This window comes from Cavia porcellus, unplaced genomic scaffold (assembly GCF_034190915.1).
Source record: "Cavia porcellus strain 051 isolate PalLab524CR breed Dunkin Hartley unplaced genomic scaffold, mCavPor4.1 scaffold_1, whole genome shotgun sequence".
Taxonomy (NCBI): domain Eukaryota; kingdom Metazoa; phylum Chordata; class Mammalia; order Rodentia; family Caviidae; genus Cavia; species Cavia porcellus.
In genome coordinates this window covers 91,291,888-91,314,517 of record NW_026947484.1, presented here as the reverse complement: position 1 = coordinate 91,314,517, position 22,630 = coordinate 91,291,888, and the positions used below count along the sequence as shown (strand labels likewise).

Below are 22,630 nucleotides of genomic sequence, written 5' to 3'. Positions count from 1 at the left end.
CAGTAAACTGGGTATACTCTCCTCAAGGCAGTGACTGTCTTGGGTTGATGAGGAAAGCATAGTTGATTTCCAAAAGAGAGATTCACATGAATAAATGCTCGCAAGTAAAGTCTAGTCTTGGTTTTTATTTGGAAGCCTTCCTTTCTATTTGTGCTACATCCTGATCATTGAGACATCTATGTTCTAGAGAAAAGAGGAAGAAACAGCTAATTATTCAACATTGCATTTTGAAGACAAAATATGCTCTTAAGAAATTCTGCAATAAAAATTTCTAAATCATGGAAATTGAGTAGAATTTTCATTACCAGAAATGTTGATTAAAAAAAGTAATTTGAACCATTTGGTGTGACCATGGTATAAATGAATATGTTTCATTCTGCCTACATGTATCACAGTTGTTTCAGCTGGCCTGTTAGAAACACTAGCCTGAAATACTGGAAAAGCACAGTCACATAAAAAAAGTTTTCTGTGAATACAAAATGGCATGATTTTGTTTACTTACACAACCAAACTGCTTCACTGTATATTGTATGCTGTGGTGCATCTTTCTCGGGCAATACCCAGATAGAAATATGTTTAAATGTAAATTTACTAAAACAAATAAGCATGCCAAGTTCTTTTCCCACATAAGTTCAAGTGTTTCTCAGAAATTAGCACAACATTGCTTGAAAAATTCCCTAAGTGCTTCCCAGAATCTATTATTCTCAAAAAGAATTTTTTTTGTGTCATCATTTTTATTCATCTCCCCTTTTGCCTACTTTCAAATACACAGGGCAGGAGATTTAACTCAGTTGCACAACACCTGCCTGGCAAGCGTGAGGTCCTGAGTTCGATTCCTGGTACTCCTCTACCAAAAATACCATATGCTTAAAATACACATGCTCACGCTGATATACAGCTGCCTTCACACAGACACACAAACACTGACCCATGCATGCTTTTAAGAATGCCAAGTCAAATAAATTAAAGAGATAAACATAATTTTTAAAGTGTGGGGGAGGTTCTAAAACAGTAGAGCACACCCAAAGCAGTTAAACTTTTGGCTAAGTGGTTAAAAAGTCATCTTGACTTTAGAATAACAATTTCAAATTCAAATATTTACTTGTTGCATATGGACCCATCTTAGTTTTAAAATAGGTAATTGACAGAAGAATGGAAAAGAGGAATACTAAAAATTTTATGAATTGTGCATGTTTTTCCCTCAGTTCTGTGTGTAATATCCAGAGGCATCTTTTCCCAGAATATCACCCACTAACTACTTCTGTTCCTTTCTCTAAACAAAAAGTTGTATCCGTGAGCTCTGTTTCCTGACTCCCATCTGTTAAGCTGATGGAATGCTCCTGTTTATACCATCTGAGATAATGGTCTAAGCCCATCATTTGCTTTTCAGGTCACCCAGAATGATATACTTCCTAATTTCTGGGTCACACTCTAATACGAGTCCATTAACAAAGAGGCTAGCACAAAGGCCAAAAGAGACACGGGAAAGTCAGGTTATCAAGTTCTCAACAGTTTTTGTGAGGAAGGTGTGTACACATAGTACATACAATATGTGCCTGCTGTACATTTGTAGAGAACCAGTTTTCAAAGTTTTATGATTATATACTCCATTAGTAAAAATCCATAAACTTGTAAACTAGTAAAGATCCATAGAACATGTAACACTGAGACACATGTAATATTATTTCTAAGTGAGTTACTACAATAAGTCCTTGTGTAAAATATTAGCAAAAAACATCATTCTGGGTAAAAAATAAATTCATGTATTTATTCCTCATGTCACAATGGATTGCTTGCCACAGTCTACTAACAGAGAATACAAATTTGTGTGCTTGTGTTCTGGTCATAATCTAATACAAGGAGCAAAAATTAATTGAGTTATGTGTAAGTATGAGAGTTCATGGAGTTTGCATGATTTTAGAATTCCATTGAGGTGTACTTTACGTATAATAAAGCTACTGCTTTTTTTAACCATGCAACCATTATGTTCATATAAACAACAACGTAATCATGAATCAGAACATTTCCATCACTCCAGAAAGATTCCTCATACTCTTTCTCCCAATATATGACCCCTAACATTCACTAAATCTTTATATGCCTATAAAGATTTTCAAGATTTTCAGTGATTTTAATCATATAGTATGTCATCTTTGAGAGTCCAGAACATAATGCTTTTGAGTTTTATCCATGTTTTAGCATGTATCAGTAATTTATTCCTTTTTATTGCCCAGTAGTATTCCATTACATAGCTGTCCTGAAACTGTCGTTAGGACATAGCCATCTAGAAAACCTGATAAAATTTCAGTTTTGCATAGCATTTTCTTACTAGTTTTTTATCTCAGCAATTACTGTGAAATTTTACTTGGTAGAGTACTTAGGTGGACATGGAATTTGGTGATTTCTATACCAAAAACTGTTACCCTTACCTGGATGTTTGAATTGATCCAGGAAGAAAAACAAATTTCTGTGAGCCACTGGTTATAAAAATAAATTGCCGGCAGGGTTGTGATAAAATAATTTGGCAAAGTATACTGTGCAAATCTAGGTGTGAAATAAATCAAAGACATAGTGATAGACCACTTACTTGGTATGCATAAGGCCTTTGGTCTGATTGCTAGCCCCAGGCAGGAAAAATTCACTCTGTAGAGCCATGTAACAACTGAGTAGCCTACCAGTTTGAGTAAAATAATAAAAGAAAGTCTGTTCATATAATATGCGTAGATGTAAATATTTTAAGTGCTTTATACTTTTTTGAACCAGTAAAACTTGTTTATAATCTGAATTATTTGGTGTTATGCAACTTTTAATTATCAGCATATCCAGTATTTTCACAGGACACCAATGCTTATAATAATACCTTGCATTTAATTTAATGGGGTAAGTCATACTGTCCTCATTTTTATAACTGGCATTTCCCAAACTAATGGGTTGTTAGTTCAATGAATCCTGGTTACAGATGGGAAAGTCTCAAGGAATTGACTTACCAACTACAAATTTTCCTAGAAAGAATAAGAGTCCAGTTAGTTATATATTCTAATATTAACTTACTCGTGCACAAAAAATCAGTGTCGCAGTATGGGTTGTTCAGTAGTCAGGTCTTCATACTGGTCTAAGAGTAGACTGGATTTTTGTTTTAATAATATTGATTTCATAATATCTAATTTTCTTTATAACTGCTGTTTCTTTTGGTGAAGTTTATTTGACTATCCATAATGGTCACACTATTATAAGGGAGGATAGCTAGTTTTTTCCCTTAATGAGTCTGAGTTAATACTAAAGTTAAATGCAATGAAATTCTTTAAAAATCTGCATTCAATTATTGCATCAGTATCAGTTGTCTTAAAGGTTTCCACATGGTTACTCAGAATATTACTTGGAAAGTTCTTGGACTGACACTGTTCATCTTGAATACTATGTAGACCATTCTTGAAATTTTTGCTTTCACAGCAGAGGCTTGTTATGGTTTGTGTTTAGATGCCGCCCCCCCCCCAACCCAGAGCCTCCTGCAGTCATGGGGGCAGGCTTCTAAAATTTGCAATTCATGGTCCAATGCTGGGATTATGGATGAGGCCTATGTACAATATAAGGGATAAAAAGAGTCTTTTCTTCTTGCTCTTTTTGCTTTTGGTAACTGCCATCACCACGGACTTCTGCCCCTCTGCCACACCACCCTGCTTTGGAATCAGCTGATTATGGACTGAAACCTCTGCACACTTTGAGCCAAATAAACCTTTCCTCCCTTAACTTTTGGTGTTGGGGTATTTTGTGTCAGCAATGAGAGAAAAGTAACGCTTAAGCCATTGTTTGAGAATCACCACACCAAACCATGCTTATTTCTGTCACAAAGGTCTTCAGAAAAAACCTGGGCCTTATTGCCTTTGAAGATTTTTAATTCCTAACATTTCATCCATGGATACTCTAAAATTGATAGCCGTTTTCACCAAGAAGCCTACAGATACATTGTATCGCATAAAAAGATTATCTTTGTTTTTCGGTTTCTCTATTTATGAATATGATGTTCTTAAGTAATCTTGGTCAAATATGAATTTTTTTTTGTCTTATTCCTTTTTATCAGTACCGGGGATCGAACTCACAACTGCCTGCTTGTAAGGCAGGTGCTTATGCCGCTGAGCTAATAACTTTTGTGTCACTTTATGTTTTATGGATCCACAAAATACCCCAAACTGTAGTCCAGTTTGGAGGTATATGTAGATACTGTGCTGTTAAGTACATTTGTAAAAGACATTATGTTACAGTTCTGTGTAAATATAAATTTCTGCCTCTGTTACTGCTATAAATGAAGCCTATCTTTTATGATTAGGCAAAACTGGCATGGTTCTAAATCTTGCCTACCTATACCTATTCTACCCAAAATTAAGTGACTTAATATCACAATCTCCATTTTAGCAAGGACAGCTATTCATGATCAAACGAGAGTCTGAAAGGTTTGTTTTTACAAATAGCACCAGGCATTATGGAAGGCCAGTGGAAAAAGTGAAACCGTACGGGATTTCTGTACAGTATTGGGAGAAGAGAGGCAAGAGAATACGGGAAATGAGATGCCTCAGGAGGGGAGGTCAATTGCTGTGGCCTCTGAGGTGCATTTTAATACCAGAAGCTGCCAGCCTCTAAGACTATTATTGACATACAGATTTGTGCATGCTACATAGGAAGAACCTGGGGAAGATGGAACTGTCATACGCTCAGAGTTTCAGCCTTAGAAGCAACCTGTAGTGAAAGGCTCCAGAACAGAGCCAACAAGAGTGTGGATATGATGTGAAAAGAAAAATAGTGTAGAAGAGGACATTTTGTGCCCTGTAGCCTTGTTCGTGATGAGTTCTACCCCTTAGTATCATATGCTCAGTGTGTTCAACTGGGAAAGGGTATCATAGAAAAACTGTCACCGAGCTTTGTTGAGACCCACAGTGAACTTAGTTTCAGAATTTCAGGATTCAACATCCTGAAGTTAGCATCTTGTCAACCTTAACAAGCCGTCTTATATTTATTTCTTCACCTCTCATTTCTCATCTGTTAAGCATTCACTGAACTCTAGAAGCTATGATGCAATTCAAATGAGATAACCTGTATAAAGTCACAATTTACTTTTCTATGTATCTACAATGCCAACACTTCTTTTTGTTCTTTCTATTCCACAGGGCAGCAGCAGGTTATTTGAGAAAAATCAATAGCTATTAGTGACCATTTTAAAAAATGACTATTTGAGGACTCTAGAATCATGGGGAGTTGCTAGGTACACATCGTTATATGACTGTTATGGCCAGCTAGTTTTAAGAGACTATTTGATCTTTTGATCTGAAGGTCAATTTTTTTGTCTTTTTGAGACTCGGTTTTGCTAGAGTTCAGGCTGGCCTTGAATCACAGTGACCCTCCTGCCTCAGCCTTATTGAAAATATGTGGGATGTTTTAAATTATGATTTTGATCCAAAGGAAATTTTATATCCAAAGACTGAGGAACCCCTTTTTTCCATTGCAAAAATAGAACAGGTTCCTTGTACCCCTCATTCTGTTGTCCTAGTGTTATATCACTTACTTTTTAAGGCAATTATCAAAACCAGAAAACAATAGGTTTATATAGAACTATTAACTGGTGTCTTTAGATTTTTTGACTAATGTCCATTTTCTGACTTAGGATCACATAACTATGTCTTATGAATCCCATCTTATCTGTAACCATTCCTTAATTTTTCCTGACCTTTATATTTCAAAGAATGCTGTCCATACTTCATAGAATGCTTCACAATGTTGGTTTGCCTGACATTTTCTCATGATTGGGTTAGGTACATTTTTAACCAGAATGCCACCAAAGTTACAACATACCCTGTCAGTGTATCCCATCAGAAAGACTAGACCATCAACGTTTTTCTACCATGGATTTGACTCTCACCACTCTTTTAGGGCTTTTGTTAGATTTTTACTGCTTGGAAGTTACGATTTTCCCTTTGTCATTAATTAAAGTGTCATGTCATTTGTTTGTTTGGGGGCTGGAGATTGAATCTAGGTGCCTTCTGGAAGTGAAACATATACAACATCACTGAGCTACACTCCCAGCCTCATTTTGTTCTTCAGAACGGTTTTGTTTTCCTAGATTGGTCATCAGGATTGAAGCAAGTGTCATTCAGAGAGTTGCGAAAAGCCCTGAATTGGTGGGTCTAAAAAATGGCACTTTATAAAATTATGGATCATTATTTAAGTGTTTGAATAGATTTCTCCCGATCCATGCTGAAATGGATTCCTGACATTACATTGCAGGATTTTTAAGTCCTACCTCCAGGCAAATCTCATAGTTACTAGCAAAAATGAAAGTGCGAAATGCTTTTTAATGTATATTTAACAACACATAGTCTGATGATTGCTGATGTGGAGTCTCTGTGGACTCCCTTTGCTATCAGAGGAGGATGCTAAGAGACAGTTTTTACACATTTATTCTATCTAAATCCATCACATGTTTACTTTTCAAATATCTATAACTGTCATTTATAACAAGATCATAAAAAAGTCAAATACTTTTAAGTCTAACTCAAACTTTGAATCGTAGAATTACAAGCCGTTTTTAGAAAAAATACAATTATCTTGCAAAAGTGATATTTCCCTTATTGTATCTAATGAAATTGCTGACTATTAAATGATACTAAAATATAGCCATTTAAAAAAGAAAAAAAATGCAGTTCAGTAATGGGGGTCTATGGGGTAATGCTACTTTACTCATCTTTTTTTAATCAGAAATTCACATAACTCCCATTTAAAGGAATTTCCATCATTGAATCCAGTGTCATGTCCACTTGGGTCGAAGAATAAATTTGGCACACTGTACTTAATACCTTCCTTGGGTGTCACTATTTAATAAGGACTCAGGTACCATTTTTTGCATTTATACTGAGTGCACAGCAAGACTTCATGTCATACTAATATATGCTAAATAGTTACATAGTATATAAATCATTGTTGTTAAAATAGCAGTACTGAAGGCATTTTAGATCACAGAGCCCCAGTGGTCTACATTTTGTTTGCTTTGACATTATTAAACTCAATCTGTTTCTCTGTGACTCTAATGACTACAGTTGCATGGCAGAAAAGTTTGCTTTGTGGGTTGACTTCTATTAACAGTGCTTGCATGTTGTTTTGTGCTCTTTCTCAGTGTTTCATGAGCAGACAGAGCACTTTTAGTTGCTTGAATAATTATGCACAATCAATAAGTTTTTATGTTTGTTTTTGTTATTTTTTTTGATGTGGCCTGTAGGATGCTGCCGGCAAGGTGCTAGACCGCTGGGCCATCATGTCTCGAGAAGAAGAAATCATCACCCTTCAGCAGTTTCTGCGGTTTGGAGAAACCAAATCCATTGTGGAGCTGATGGCAATTCAGGAGAAAGAAGGGCAGGCTGTCGCTGTACCATCTTCAAAGACAGACTCAGATATAAGGACTTTTATTGAGAGCAATAATCGCACCAGGAGTCCCAGCCTCCTTGCTCACTTAGAGAATAGCAATCCTTCCAGCATTCATCACTTTGAAAACATCCCAAACAGCCTTGCATTTCTGCTTCCATTCCAGTATATAAATCCTGTCTCAGCTCCACTTCTAGGGTTGCCTCCAAATGGGCTACTTTTAGAGCAACCTGGACTGAGGCTCCGAGAACCAAGCCTTTCGACCCAAAATGAGTATAATGAGAGCAGTGAGTCAGAAGTATCTCCCACACCTTATAAGAATGATCAGACGCCCAATAGAAATGCCCTGACCAGCATTACTAATGTGGAGCCCAAAACCGAGCCAACATGTGTCTCTCCCATTCAGAATTCTGCTCCAGTCAGTGATCTAACCAAAACTGAACACCCGAAAAGCTCTTTCCGGATTCACCGGATGAGAAGGATGGGATCAGCCTCTAGGAAAGGAAGAGTGTTCTGTAATGCATGTGGGAAGACATTCTATGACAAAGGTACCCTCAAAATTCATTATAATGCTGTTCACCTAAAGATTAAACACCGCTGCACCATCGAAGGTTGCAACATGGTCTTTAGCTCCCTCCGAAGCCGTAATCGGCACAGTGCAAACCCCAACCCACGCCTTCATATGCCTATGCTAAGAAATAATCGAGACAAAGATTTAATTCGAGCCACATCAGGAGCTGCCACCCCTGTCATAGCAAGTACAAAATCAAATCTCACACTCACAAGCCCTGGCCGGCCCCCTATGGGTTTTACTACTCCCCCACTAGACCCTGTCTTACAGAATCCTCTCCCTAGTCAGCTGGTATTTTCTGGACTAAAAACTGTACAACCAGTTCCTCCATTTTATAGAAGTTTACTCACTCCAGGGGAAATGGTGAGTCCTCCAGCCTCCCTCCCCACCAGTCCTATCATTCCAACTAGTGGTACCATGGAACAGCACCCCCAACCACCCTCTGAGCCAGTAGTGCCAGCAGTGATGATGGCCACCCATGAGCCCAGTGCCGATTTGGCACCCAAGAAAAAGCCCAGGAAGTCAAGCATGCCTGTAAAGATTGAGAAGGAAATTATTGATACTGCTGATGAGTTTGATGATGAAGATGATGACCCCAATGATGGTGGAACTTTGGTTAATGACATGAGCCATGACAATCACTGCCACTCCCAAGAAGAGATGAGCCCAGGCATGTCTGTGAAGGACTTTTCTAAGCATAACAGGACCCGGTGCATTTCAAGGACTGAAATAAGAAGAGCTGACAGTATGACATCTGAGGACCAGGAGCCTGAACGGGACTATGAGAATGAGTCTGAGTCTTCAGAGCCCAAACTAGGTGAGGAATCCATGGAAGGAGATGAGCACCTTCACAGTGAGGTGAATGAAAAAGTCCTGATGAATAGTGAGAGGCCTGATGAAAACCACAGTGAGCCCTCTCACCAGGATGTCATCAAGGTGAAGGAAGAATTTACAGATCCCACTTACGACATGTTTTACATGAGCCAGTACGGACTGTACAATGGTGGGGGGGCCAGCATGGCTGCCTTGCATGAAAGTTTTACATCGTCTCTGAATTATGGCAGCCCCCAGAAGTTCTCCCCAGAAGGAGATCTGTGTTCCAGCCCAGACCCAAAAATTTGTTATGTGTGCAAGAAAAGTTTTAAAAGCTCCTACAGTGTGAAGCTTCACTACAGAAATGTTCACTTAAAAGAGATGCATGTCTGCACAGTGGCTGGCTGCAATGCTGCCTTCCCTTCTCGTCGAAGCAGAGACAGGTCAGTAAATCTCCATTGGCTGCTCCTGCTGAGGGAGGAGGGTGCCAGTTTCAGTCATGTTGGATTTAACATTAAAAGATCCAACTTAGATGTTTTTGAGGCACTGTAAAGATTTTCCACAGTGACCTGATGATAAGTAAGCTGCCATGCTCATGAAGGATTGTTGTAGTTGGTGCTTGTTATGGTGAAGCATGCAAAGTCATATGCCATTGTACCCAATAATGCACGTCATTTTTCTCTGTGCGCTGTGTACATGTGTGTATGTGTTTCCATGCATTTAGGTGTGACTAAGTTAACTGTACACAGTTTCCTGCCTCCCCATGAACCTTTATGTAGAAGCTGCATTTTGTCTCATATATATATATATATATATATATATATATATATATATATGCGCTTTGCCTTGTGGCTTTTTTAATTAAATCAATATATTATCTTCATATACACATATTTATCCAATATAGAAACAGAAATTTACGGATGGAAAGAACCGTAGGTCCAGGACATCGAGACAGCCTCCATCTCCGTAGGTATAACCAGAAATGTTATCATTCCTTACATGAGTATTTAGTGTATCCGTGAGTCCTTTAAGAATCATGAAAATGTCCAAAGAAAATGGAACCAAAGTAATTGTTGATGTGGGGAAGGGTGTTGTGTAGGATTCTTTATTTTAACTTCACAATGTCTTTGAGCACATCTCTGAAATGTAATCTACCATTGGAATTAGGCATAGAGGGGAAGCATGCATGTTTTTTGAAATCAGTTAGGATAGATTTTGTACAGACGTCAGATGACATCACTCTCTAGCTATGGAGCTGCAGCTCTGAAATCATAGAGTTAAACAGAAGCAGCTGGACCTAAACCTACTGTGTTCCTTACTAATCCTAAAGAAAGTGTAATAGAAATGGACCCTGTCCAGGTGGTCAGTGGTGAGGTAACATGGTTATTCTTCACTTGTGGAAATGCACCTGTCAGTAGATCACTTACCTAATACTCAAGCCCACCATAGGCCACATACCAGTTCCTCTCATTGTATTGGATGTGGGTTTTGACTTAAATTGTCTTTAAAAAATACCTCTAGAGAAAAATTTATTACAAAGCAAAAATGAATATATGTCAAACAAAATTGAGAAAGTTTCCAAATAGTGGCCATGCAAATTCCAGTGCTTATCAGTTGGAGAGACTACTTTGACAAAGCGACATGTTTGTGAAAGTACCACTAAAATGTATATCTTTGCAGTAATATTGCTTTATCTTCTTATTTGAAAGATCAGCCCATTTTCAAATAAATGTTTAAAAATACGTACTTTCCTTTCTACTGACATAAGAAAGGCCCAATCCATCAAAGGTAAATTATCTAAGAAAAATGAGTGGCTTACCTCCACAATTTAAAACATGCTTCAAGGAGAAATGTGTGTTAAAGGTTGTTCTCCCCCCTATTAATCTTGTTCTGTAAAAGTTGTTTATAGTTACAAAGCTATTTTCAGTTCTAAGTTATCATTGGCTGCCCTAGAATATGTCAGATAATATAGCCATTCTTTGAATGATAAAATATACTATACCTGATCTCCTCTAAATTTGTGAATAAATTCTTTCAAATTTAAAATAATGTACAGATAATGAAGTTAATGCATTAAAATTTTAACGAAAATAAGACTTTTGAGAACCTGCATAAATATTTATGGAAATAGAGATAAGCCAAAATTTAAGTTTATTTGCATGAATTCCTATCATGGTTGTAATTGATTCATTGAAAATATTGCAGGTCATAATACTGGAATAAATAGCTGTGATACTGAAAGGCTACATACCTATCCCAAACTTCATATATATATATATATATATATATATATATATATATATATATCTCAAACCACTAGAAAATACAAGTTTTGGTGTGTTCATGTCCTAGCATATAAGGAAGGACTGTTGATATACTGTTGATTTGTGTGAACAAACATTGATAGTAAAAATATTTCAATCTTCATTTTTATTCTAAGTTGTCAGGAGCTTAGCCAATGACCAGAAATATCCTACTGACTAACCAGAATATTCTAAGTAAGAATAGTATAGATGTTCAGTCTGTGGATGATGACAAACTTCGAAAGATAATTGAGACATTACATTTGGGGGACATATCACTTATACTTCATCTTTTTATTTTGGAGTTTTGTTCCATATGATGAAGAAAAGCAAACTGGAAAAATAGTGTAGAATGAAACATTTTTTAACCTACTGTGAAATTTTGCTCTCTAAAAATACATAAATCTTTGAATTCTAGATTTTAAACTTTAGAACTTTAGTTTTGACCTTTTTTTTTTTTTTCAAGAAGAAAAGGGTTCATTTTGGTTGAATCTGATGTGGGATTAATGATGTGAAATTAGTTACCACTAAGCATACCCGGAAACATTGATGTTATTAGGATATCAACTATCTCAGCAGGGTAGGCTGTGGAACATATTTGTATTCCTGTTTCAACCTTTCACCCTCATTTCCTTAACTCATGTCACACCTGTGAGTCAGTCTCTTCATCCACAAAGCCTCTTGGATCACTCCTCTGATCAGACCCTTAGATTTACTTTTTCCTCTTTCATCACTTTTACTATACTCGTCACAGGAACTCCAGGGAGCCTGTGTTTCAGTTTTATCCCCTTTTCAATTTACTGGGAAGCTAAGACACAGTTTCTGCCTTTTTCTTGAACCAGTAGACTTTTCCAAAGAAAACCCTTCTTTGTCTTAATACTGCTGTCCTCAAACTGTTTTATTTTGTCTCCCCAGGGTCTCAGTTTCGTCCAGCCTTGATTCCAAACTTGTTCAGATTAAGTACTTGATAATTTTTTGGTTGAGGGCTGACATGTGTAAGGCCACTAGGCTACCTTTGAGAAAGCTAGCAGATTCACCTTCTTCCTCCTCCAGTTCTCATCTTTAGGATTAGAATACCATAGTGGACTTATATGCATGTCCCCCTGGGCTTCTTCCAAAGTGGGCAGACATGAAAGAGTTGTGTTTTTGGACTTCTGATAAGCATATTAATAAGATAGAAATGAAAAAAGATCAAATACCATGTTATAGGTTGACCAAAAAAAAAAAAATTTCATAGGTCTTTGCTTATGGTCCTAGATTTTATAAATTCACATTGAAGACTTTGAAAAGCTTACAATGTTCTTTTAGCAAGTGACAGAAAGAGAGGCAAGAGACACAAGGTGTGTCAGGGCGGAGGATTCTAAGCAACATAGTCAAAGCTGTTCTTTTCTATACAGTCAGTTGTAATTGAATGTGTATTTAATAAGTTCAAAAGCCAAGAGGACCAGTCCATGCTAATGACAAAGAGCAAAAAGCCAATATACACAGTCTAATTCAGCCCAGTTACTAGGCAGCTGCTAGAATAATTTTTATTCTGAGTGATAGAAGTGAAAAGTAAATAATTTTCTCTGTGAAGAACTCTGATACTCTTGATTGCTAAGTGTTCAGTGTATGTTGATATAACACTATATACACTGTTAGATTTTGAAAATCCTTCTCTTTGTTTATCCCTTAAGTTTTCTGCTGCTGAGCTGCCAGGGAACAGGAAGCTGGCCCTTTTGAGTATACACTGTATGAAGCATTTGCTCAGAGGGAGAAATTCTGGCTTGCTGACCTGGACCTATAATCTTGATAAGGGAAATTTTCTGGAAGGTAGCGTCATAGTCAGAATTAGCTAGCTTAATTCACCTTTGGTTATTTCTCATCCTCTGACTTAATGTTTGATCCTCAAGAAGGCTGACTGGCCCATGGATCACCTGTATTTAAGAAAAGCCAAAGTATAAGTTACATTTGGTTTTTATTGGGCAGGTCAAATAAATACTCTTCTCTCCTGTTTCTTAACACTTTTCATAATTTGTTAATATTCAAAATTTGCTTACATTTGTTTCAGTGATCGGCAGTTTTAAAACCCTCTCAATTAAAATGATGACTTTGTAGTCAAAAACTATGTTATGTTTAGTAAGAAATGTTTCTTTCTTTCATCCTCCATGAGTTTCATAATCTACATTCCTCTGTTCTCATAATAGTGACCACTAATTGCTAAAGTTTGTCTTAAATTTTATCAGAAAGATGAGCATATCTGTTTGATTTTTCAAGGAATAGCAAAGGTGATCCAGCCACATGAGTAGACATAAAATAAATAATATTTGTTTAGGGCAATTTATAGATAAACATGAGGCAATCACAGGTGCCTTTGACTGCTGGTTAAATCAGTCCAGATTTAAACATATAAACTTCTTGATCTGTATGAAGCAAGGCATCTGTATTTGGTTTATTAAAATCTGCTGATGTCTCCAGAACTAAATTTGTTCATATATAGATTTCTGTATAGCTCAGAGACAGAGACAGAGAGAGGAGTTTTTGCTAGTCTTATTACCTGACTTCCATCTCTGTACAGGTGTGCAGGAATAAATTAACATGAGCTACCTCTGCTGAGCCACTGCATACATTAACAACAGAGGTGAAGATGTGAAAACATGTTACCTGCCTCCTGTTATCACCTTCTCAGCATAGCAACATTCATCTTTTTCATCATTCTCTATGTTTGGAAACTTATAGAGAACTTTTCTAGAAAAAGCTTTTCAATAAATACACATGATTCACCAGGCAGTACCTCCAAGAAATGAGCCACTTAGCACCAATTCAAGATAACGACTGTATTAGTGTATTTGCCTAATATAATTAGCTGTCAAATATAATGTGTTAATCCTCTCCAAGAACAACAGAAGAACGTTTTTTAAGAGATCATGTTTCATTTCCTTTTTGTTGTTCTCTTTTGTTTTTGTCCAGTGAAACTACAACTCTGCATTTTCCTGTCCTTTTAGAAAGTGAAGTTGTGCAGGTTGTCTGACTTCTAAATGTTAAGAAAGAGATTTTTTTTCCTCCTGCTACTCTATTTGATTTCACAATAGAGCTAGCAGATCAATAGGCCTTTTGTACTTATCTTCATTGCTTTCTATCAAAAGCAAACAAACAAAATAAATCCCCTCCTAAGTAATTGCTAGTCATGCCCTCCTCAAGCAAAAGTTTTGGAGAAAGATAAACTTTGGTGTCATTCCTGTCCCTGCGGTGTTTTTTTTTTTTTTTTTTTTTTTAAATACACTGAGAGAAGAGCAATGAGCAAAACGGACTCCTTGTATCATGAGGAGAGACTCTGTCAAACCTAAAGTGAGCCTCCAGATCTTCCTAATAACCTCCTGCTGGCCCAGCTGGATGCAAGACAAGCTCATTTAAGCCTCTGCTGACCTTTCACTCCACCACTACAAGAACTACACTAGTCACTGCCAGTGTCTTCAAAACTCTGCAACAGACAGCAAAGCTTAATGGCCAGTGAGTTATATCCTTTGCATGATGCAGAGAGATTTTTACAAATTTCTGTTGATGGTAGTTAACATTAAATCTCCTCTGGCTGTACCACTTCCACAGCACAAATGTCACACTACCAAATAATCTTTATTCTTACCTTCTCTAGGAAAAATGGCACTACTATTCTCACCAGTATTTTCTCAAAACTTCTGGGGCAAAAATACCAGAAAAGAAAGCACATACTGAGTACATAGACAGCGTTTTTCTTGATGGCACCACCTGAAAAGGATTGTTTTCCTGATTTCCACCTTTGTCTGGTCCACCAGAATATATTGTGTCCTCTGACAGATTATTGTTCTGAGTCCTTCTCATACATAATTTCATTTGAGATACTTGTTTTTGTAGACAGTCCGAACTAAAAAAAAAGAAAAGACAATTTTCCACCACAAAGAGGGAGGTAAAACTGCACACATATGGTATTAATGTTCATGTGTAACCCTGGTAAGTCTACTCCTTGTTAGGTGAAAGGCTTTTCCCAATTCTTTTGCTGTAAATAATCATTTGCTGTTTACTAAGAGGAAGGAGACTTTTCTTTCTCTGTTCAGATTTCATACTGAAAGTTGAACCATGAAGCATTTCAGTTTTTTAAAAGCCTGCTCAGAAATAATTTAGTGTTTTGGCCATAAGACTCCCACAAGCTTCAAATAAATGCATATGGCAGAATATGAAAGGATTTTGTACTTACCAAAAAATCACAGTGTCATAAAAAGGGGTTCAGTGACTTTGATTCTCAAGTGCCAAGGTATGTATATGAGAAAGAGAAGCATACAAGCTAAATCAGGGAGAAAGAACACATCTAAGGAAAGAACAGTTTTCCTTCAGTTACTTCACATTAAGCTACACTTTTTAAAAAATACCTGGATTTTATGTCCTAATGCAAGCTGCTTGAATTAAAACTAGAGTTGTAAATTTCTGGTAAAAAGCTGTTATGCTTGAAGTGTTAGTGATTTTAATTCTAGTAGTTTATGGAGTTTATTACTTCTTTTATTAACTAGGGGGAAAACGTTACCTACTTCCAGTTTAATTCTTTTTCTTACTTGCTCTAATTTTTACATTACCTTGAGAAAAAAAGGCAAGTGATTAAACTGGAACTTATATAAGTGCTATTGAATATATCTACTTGAATAATGACCAGTTACTCAAAATTATGCTAACAGTCTCATCTAAATGTACCCACATAATGTATATGTCTGTTTTTACATAAACACCCACATAAATAAGAATATCAAAAGACAGATCATCCTTAATTGCCAGAAGAGACATCTGCATCTTGGACAGTGATGTATGGAGTTACTTTATCACCTTGATGAAAAATAGGAAGATTTTGTAAGTAAAATTAGATACGTTTGGGGGATGAGAACAGCAGGCTTTCAGAAGGAAGCTGCTGTGGTCAGATGGCAGCTGAGGAGGGACACTTAGTCCGCTGCCTTTTTAGTCCGCTGTGTCACTGAGGGGGCACTGGTGGGTCAGTTCCCTCACTGGTAATTGTGTTTTACAGACTTCTAAAGCAATTGGCTCAGTCAGTCCCAATTCAATAAAAGTGGAGAGCAAGAGAGAGAGCACTTTTGTTCTATTTTTTACTTGAAATTATTTCATTCAGCAGTCTGTCTTTTTTATTACCAGGACTTGACATTAGCACTCCAAGCTATATTAGCATCCATTTCAGCAGTTCAGTAATGGTATTAAAAAAACACTTAACTTCAACGGTGAATGGTTGTATGACAGTACCATAAAAAATCCACATTAAAAAAAAAAAAAAAACTTATGTATTTGTCCCAGCAAATTATTTTTCACTTGTTTAACCACTTCAAAACTCTGTTCTCATGACGGATATTCATGAGTACCTTCTTTTCCCCAGTAGCAGTCAACAATGGTGTTCTGTGGATTAGGGAATTGGGAAAAGAGGACAGGAAATCCAGTGGTGAGAAAGTAGGTAAAGATGCCCGTTTACCCGGTAGTTAGATTACCTTCCATTCATCAGCAGAGATGGAATTGGCAACCTCAGAGCACCCAAGGTAAAATTCTTGGATTCTCATGCATGACTGGGATTTGGTTTTGAACCCTACACTCTAAACTTGGGAGCAGAGCCTAACTACTTTGGCACTGTGTTGTGCTCATAAATGGCTACATTAGGTTCTAAATTTTGATTAAACATTCAGTAATTAATCAATGGTAGACACGAAGCAGTTGGCAAGGTCCAGAGCTGCAAAATGTTTAAGACATAAAACATTACGAAGTAATTAGAATATGTTCCTTCAAGAGAAGGATTGCCTTCAATAAAGAGGTAAATGATAGCATCCTGTTTATTGTGGACGTAGGCAGCCAGAGCAATATGATAAACTGCTGGAGATACACATATCAGTAATCATCCACATTATTAGTACCATTAATCATAATTCCAAAAATATGACAGCAGCAGCCAACTTTTTGACCAATTTTGCTTCTGCCTGTTGGCCATTATAACTTCACTAATAGGCTGCAGAGCTCCTGTGCGTGGCAGTTTGCATTGAGAATGGAAGGTTAATTATATTTGAGCTGCTGATTTCTTCTCTCCTTGGAAAAAGCTTAGCATTTTGACAATCCCAGGAGTTCACCGCTGTTAAACCAGTAAAAGTACTTTATTGAAATTTTCTTTGTTGGTCAGGAATGAGAAGATGCTTCAAATGAGATATAAGCACCAGGTTGGGACAGCTGCTAATATTTCTTGGGCAGCAAGATGAACTCCGTGGTTCTTTAGATCACTTAACTCTCTTGAAAAGGTTCCACACTATACAGTGATGCACCAGGAAATACCACAACATTAGTGTTATTATCAACATACATATGTAGGGATGGGACATTAGGAGCAGTTAGTAATACCAGGGGAAACAAGCAGCTCTTTAATACAAAATTCTGTGCTTCCAATCATGCCTGTGTAAATAAAACCTAAAATGAGCTTCATAAAAACCATTGGAATGTTTTTAAAAAGCAAAATGTTTAGTAGCATACAACTGCTGATTCACTAAAGTTTTTATATTTCTGCTAGTAGTTTTGACATTACTTGAACAAAATTATAAATTAAATTATGTTCTTTTGTTTGGGTGCTTTTAGCAGTTTAATTTTCCACACAGAATTCTAGGTAAGCCTTAGCTAAATAATATTAATTGTTATACAAAATATTGTTTCTTTGGGGAATAATGTCACATTCTAGGAAGATCATGAACTAACTATTAGAGTGATATAAAACACTTTTGAATGTCCCTCCTTAGGAAGTATTTCATCCTAAAATGATCTTAGAAATTGTTGTTCTGTGTTACATACGCTAGGCAAGAAAACTTTTAAAATGGAAGAAAATTTTGAATATGAAGAGAAAAACTCATTCCTATCATTTGGGAAATACATCTTCTGAACTCTTCATTCAAGTTAGACAATAAAACAAGGAATAGAAGATTTGAAGGTTACTTCATCCAGAGTAATTAAAAGTACAACTTGGATTTCTTTGTAAATCCTGAAAAGATGCTGGGGCTCCTGGCTTTGCTTTTTTTTACCTAACAACAGTAGTAAACTGAACACCACATGAGCTGCCTGATTGAGAAAATTTCCAAGTGCTGTGAAAACATAATCCTATTCACAATGTAACACTCATCTCACATTACAGTGCAACAGGTACTGTTGAATAATCAGCACCCTTGAGAAGCCTGGATGTGTCAAATACTACTCAAAAGTAAAGCTAGGGAACAGGGCTGTAGGATATCAATTCTGTGCTTTACCTGAGCATCCAGCATATACATTTTCCATCTACCAATATGCTTTCCCAAATGCCATCACTACATTAACATTTTTATGCATTCCACAGCAATGACAAATTGTTTTCTAACTGTAGCACCAGATTTAGTATGCGAAAGACATGTTTGCTTCTGCCAACAAACCAATAATTCTCAGTAACATCTTCAGAGTTACATTTATAAAGTTGCAAAGTGGAGTAAACAAACCATCTGTTTGGCTTTTCCATATATGTCATGCTTTCTTATTAGCATATTACGATTCATTTAGTAAACAAATTTGGTGATTTTGTTCACGTCAAAGTGAGATCGGAAGCTTGAAGATGATTAACATTCCTGGGACAAGCACATTAATACATTGCTTCCTCTGCAAAGTTAAATAGCTTCTCAAGAGAATGCCCCTTGTTGACAAGATGAGACTGTCAATTTTGTTTGCCTGCCACATTAGGGGCCGTAAGGGGATGGCAGGCTCTGAGAGAGAGAGAGGAGTCGTGTAGGCAGCATAATTCACTGTGAATTGAGAAAAGAAGTCTAATTCTGATAAATGGCCGACCCCAGTACATCCTACCTGTTATTACAACAGACGTGCCGTATCTGTGCAGTAAATTAGCTAAACCCCCGAAGAGTTTGGTGGGAGCTTATCTTCAAGTGAGTAATTTGAATGTAGAGAGAGCTGTCTGCGTGACCAGTGTGGATGATTTGTTTTATATTGAAAGGGATTGAAATGACTGAATTTCATACTTTTAATTTGCAAGAATTTGCTTAGCTTTTATTTCTTGCTTTTTTCTTTCTTTCTTTTTGTGCATTTGAGAATCATCCACTAGAATTTGACACTGAGTTTTCTTCCTTAGCTAGGGAAAGGTGTTTAGACCTTATGGAGAAAAATCTGTAAATAATAACTTACTGCACTACTCTAGTTTTGCAGAAATAGTAGCGTCAAAAATGTCATTTAATTTACAGAGAGGGTGCTACCTAAATGATAATGCAAAAAACTTGAAGCATAACAGTTACTATTGTAGCAGTACAGATAAGAAAAGAACTAATCAGAGGCAGAGGTTTTAATTTTTAATTTCTGTGTATTTGGATATCAGGCTGAACATTTCTGTTCAAGAGAATTGTTGATTCAGTAGTCACACAACATCCCTAAGCCTGTTACCGAGGTATACCAAGAGTAGATAGAAATTTATCCTCTCTGTCTCTTTCCCTCTCCTAAGATACATATACAGCTTACCCTTCCACGTTCGATTCCATTTGTGTAGGTTCAACCAACCACACGTAGAAAATATTTTTTAAAAACTTTTTGTACTAAACATAGGTAGCCTTTTTCTTGTTATTATTTGTTCAAGACACTGCTATTTGCATATCATTTTCATTGTGTTGGGCATTATAAGTAATCTAGAGATGGTTTAAAATATACAGGAAAACACATGTAGGCTTTATGTGAATATTGCATCATTTTATTTAAGGAACTTGAGCATTTGTGGATTTTGGTGAAGTAGAAGCGATAACCAATCCCCAGACAGTAACAAGGGATGTATCTATACACACACATACACATAGGGTGTCAGTTATATATATACCACTGTGATCATTTTGTACAATATTATTTGAAAAATCTAATTAATGTATTGTGAGTGGCAAAGTCCAGCAGGAATATAAAGGCCAAAATTGATTCAAAGGGAAAGCTCAATTTCATTTTAATCAAGGGATCGTAATTAATTATCAAGTGTCTTCTTTCAATTCCCTAAGTTTAGAATGGCTCAAAACTGATTAAGATTTAAGAATTAGGTGTTAGGCATTTCATATAACACATAACTTGATTTATTTACTTTTCAGTTTCTGCCTTCCAGTCTGATTTTCTAACCCAGCCAGGGAACCTTTTTGTTAAACACAGGTGTACATAAATACAAACAATTCTTTCTTGTATACCAAAGCCAAATTTAAGAATTCAAAAACAAGCCAGGCTTGGTGGGACATGCCTATAATCCCAGTACTCCAGGAGGCTGAGCCAGGAGAATTGGAAGTTCAAGCCCAGCCTGGGTAGCTTAGTAACGTAGTGAGACCATGTTTCACAATAGAAAAATAAGGGATTGGCGATGTATGTAGCTCAGTGTGAAGGCTCTGGCTTCAGTGCCCAGGATCGGGGGAGAAGGGCTCAAAACAAAAAATTTCCTTTTAAGTAAACTATTTTTGTCCTAACCTGTTTTGCTTTTATAAAACTGCATTAAGTCCAACTGGATATTGGAACAGTGGGAAAAAGAGATTTGAGAAAAGTCCAGAGCAGGACTAAGGTTTTAGTTTCTTCTCTAAAGGCATTTTCATTTATTTGACTACATTTGATGAATTTCATGTCTTCTGTGAGAGTAAAGCAAAGTTTTCATCAAACAGAAAAAGGCTTGTGTTTCAGAGACATTCACTTAGTATTTTGAATTTTTTAAAAAATTGGGTTTCCCCCAATCTAAAACATTAATGCTTTTCACTTTTTATTGCTTTTTGCTTTTGTGATCTTAGTCTTCAGGAGGCTCTTGGTAAATTCACTGTACAGAAAGAGCTCAGAGGTTCAGAGGAAACATTTTAAATCCTAGCGTAGCCTACATCAGAGGGCTTTTCCTGCCCTAATTTGTAGACTTTTCATGCCTTGTGTACCACACTGAGGTCTTCGCTTTTTTACCAGTACCTTTTCTTAAATACCCCATTCCTTGCCTCTGACTTGGGATTTTTGTGTTCTTTCTATTTGCAGTGTATTTTGGGAAGAGCTTCTTTAAGGTTCATGTGTCTTACTGATTGAAAGCAAATAATTGTACTTTCTCCTGTGTGCAAATTCTACTTGATCTGTAGGATACACACAATTTAATTACTGTAGATTATTCAGTTTGTATTCTTAAAAATAGCCTTCTTGGGACTACGTTTTGGATCACTGTGTTAATCCTTACCTTTGTCTCTACAAACTCATTTTTGTCTCTCCATCCCAGTCCAGTCTTTAGTTTTACTTTGTTTTGTTTTTTTCTTTTCGCTAAGAGAACTTTGCCCCATATATCAATATCATGGGTCTCATCAGAGCCAATACAAACAGCTTTCATGTTGTTTACATTCTTATAAAATATAAGAAGTTCTGCTTCCGACTAGACTTTGGTTCGGGAGTATTCTTTTCTGAAGATAAATGTAGTGAATACTAAATTTGTAGAAAAAAAATTTTTTTCGTGACTCCAAATTGATTGTTTTATAGATTATTTTTCCCACAATGTTATCTTTCTGGCCTTCCAGTTTAAAATCTTCTATGTTGTGATTTTCAGTGAGACTTCCTCTGTCTCATCATTTCATTTTTCCTTTCTTTTCACCAAAGTTTTGCTGACCCAAATAAACTTGTAATATTCCTCAAATTGCTATTAACCTCAGGTCTTTCTATCTCACGAGGACAATGTTTTATGACAGTTAATGGTTTGGATTGACTGATTGGAAAGTCCAACAATAGTTCTTTGTTAAAATCAAGCACTGCCCTTTTTAACATTCTGTGAAGCTGAACTCTAACCTCTTGAAGGACAGGATCAGTAGTCTCTAAAGCATCATTCTGTCTTCTTTCTCTCCTCCTCTCACATTCCATCTCCAGCTCAGCAATATGATTTGAGTTTGTTGGAAAATCCCCAAGCCCGCTATCATGAGAAGGAACCAGCAGGTTTTCCACAACCCATTCTTCCTCTCCTAACTTCAAGTGTTTTGCATATGGCATTTGGAAGGATTATTAAACAAAAATGAAATAGATTAAGAAATGAACATAAAAGAATCAATTCTTTTGAACTGTGGTTGCATAATGGAAATCGACTACCATGAATGAACTCATGTACTGAAGTTATGAACGGCAGAGCTAATGCACTGCCATGAGTTCATCTTTATTATTGCATTACACCTGAATCAATTGATAAAGTAGCTTTTTTTTTAATGAGGGATGGCACTTAATTGAATAAAAGTCAATGTAATTATATTAGCAGAGGCCAACAGTACTGCTGACAGCGGAAAAGGGACACTGTTGAGCAGAGTGCCAGAGCTGGTCTACACATTTCTGCACATCGTTTGGTTGACAGATATTGAGGGCTGCTACATCATCTAATTAGATTACAGATTTTTACTTCTGTAAGTGAGAAATGAAGAAAAAAATCTCTGGCAACATGTTGCTGGAAATGTGTAATTTCATAAGTTGTCTTAGAGAAGAGGTGTCCATCTGAGTGATCAGTGTGTCCTTTTGTCAGTGTTAA

The 22,630-nt window shown here is 36.6% G+C and overlaps 1 protein-coding gene across 13 annotated transcripts in view; it reads left to right on the top strand.

Annotated features, from left to right (window-relative positions):
* Positions 1-22,630, top strand: part of Bnc2 (basonuclin zinc finger protein 2) — a 417,193-nt gene that overhangs the window by 382,414 nt on the left and 12,149 nt on the right. For 7 of the 13 annotated variants that reach the window (XM_063251549.1, XM_063251541.1, XM_063251537.1 and 4 more), the window contains 2 exons: positions 7,262-9,231; positions 9,696-9,761. In XM_063251549.1, the coding sequence (XP_063107619.1) occupies positions 7,262-9,231; positions 9,696-9,761 (2,036 nt within the window). The remainder of the gene's footprint in view (positions 1-7,261; positions 9,232-9,695; positions 9,762-22,630) is intronic. The other 6 variants (XM_063251559.1, XM_063251539.1, XM_063251535.1 and 3 more) reach the window with 2 other exon arrangements.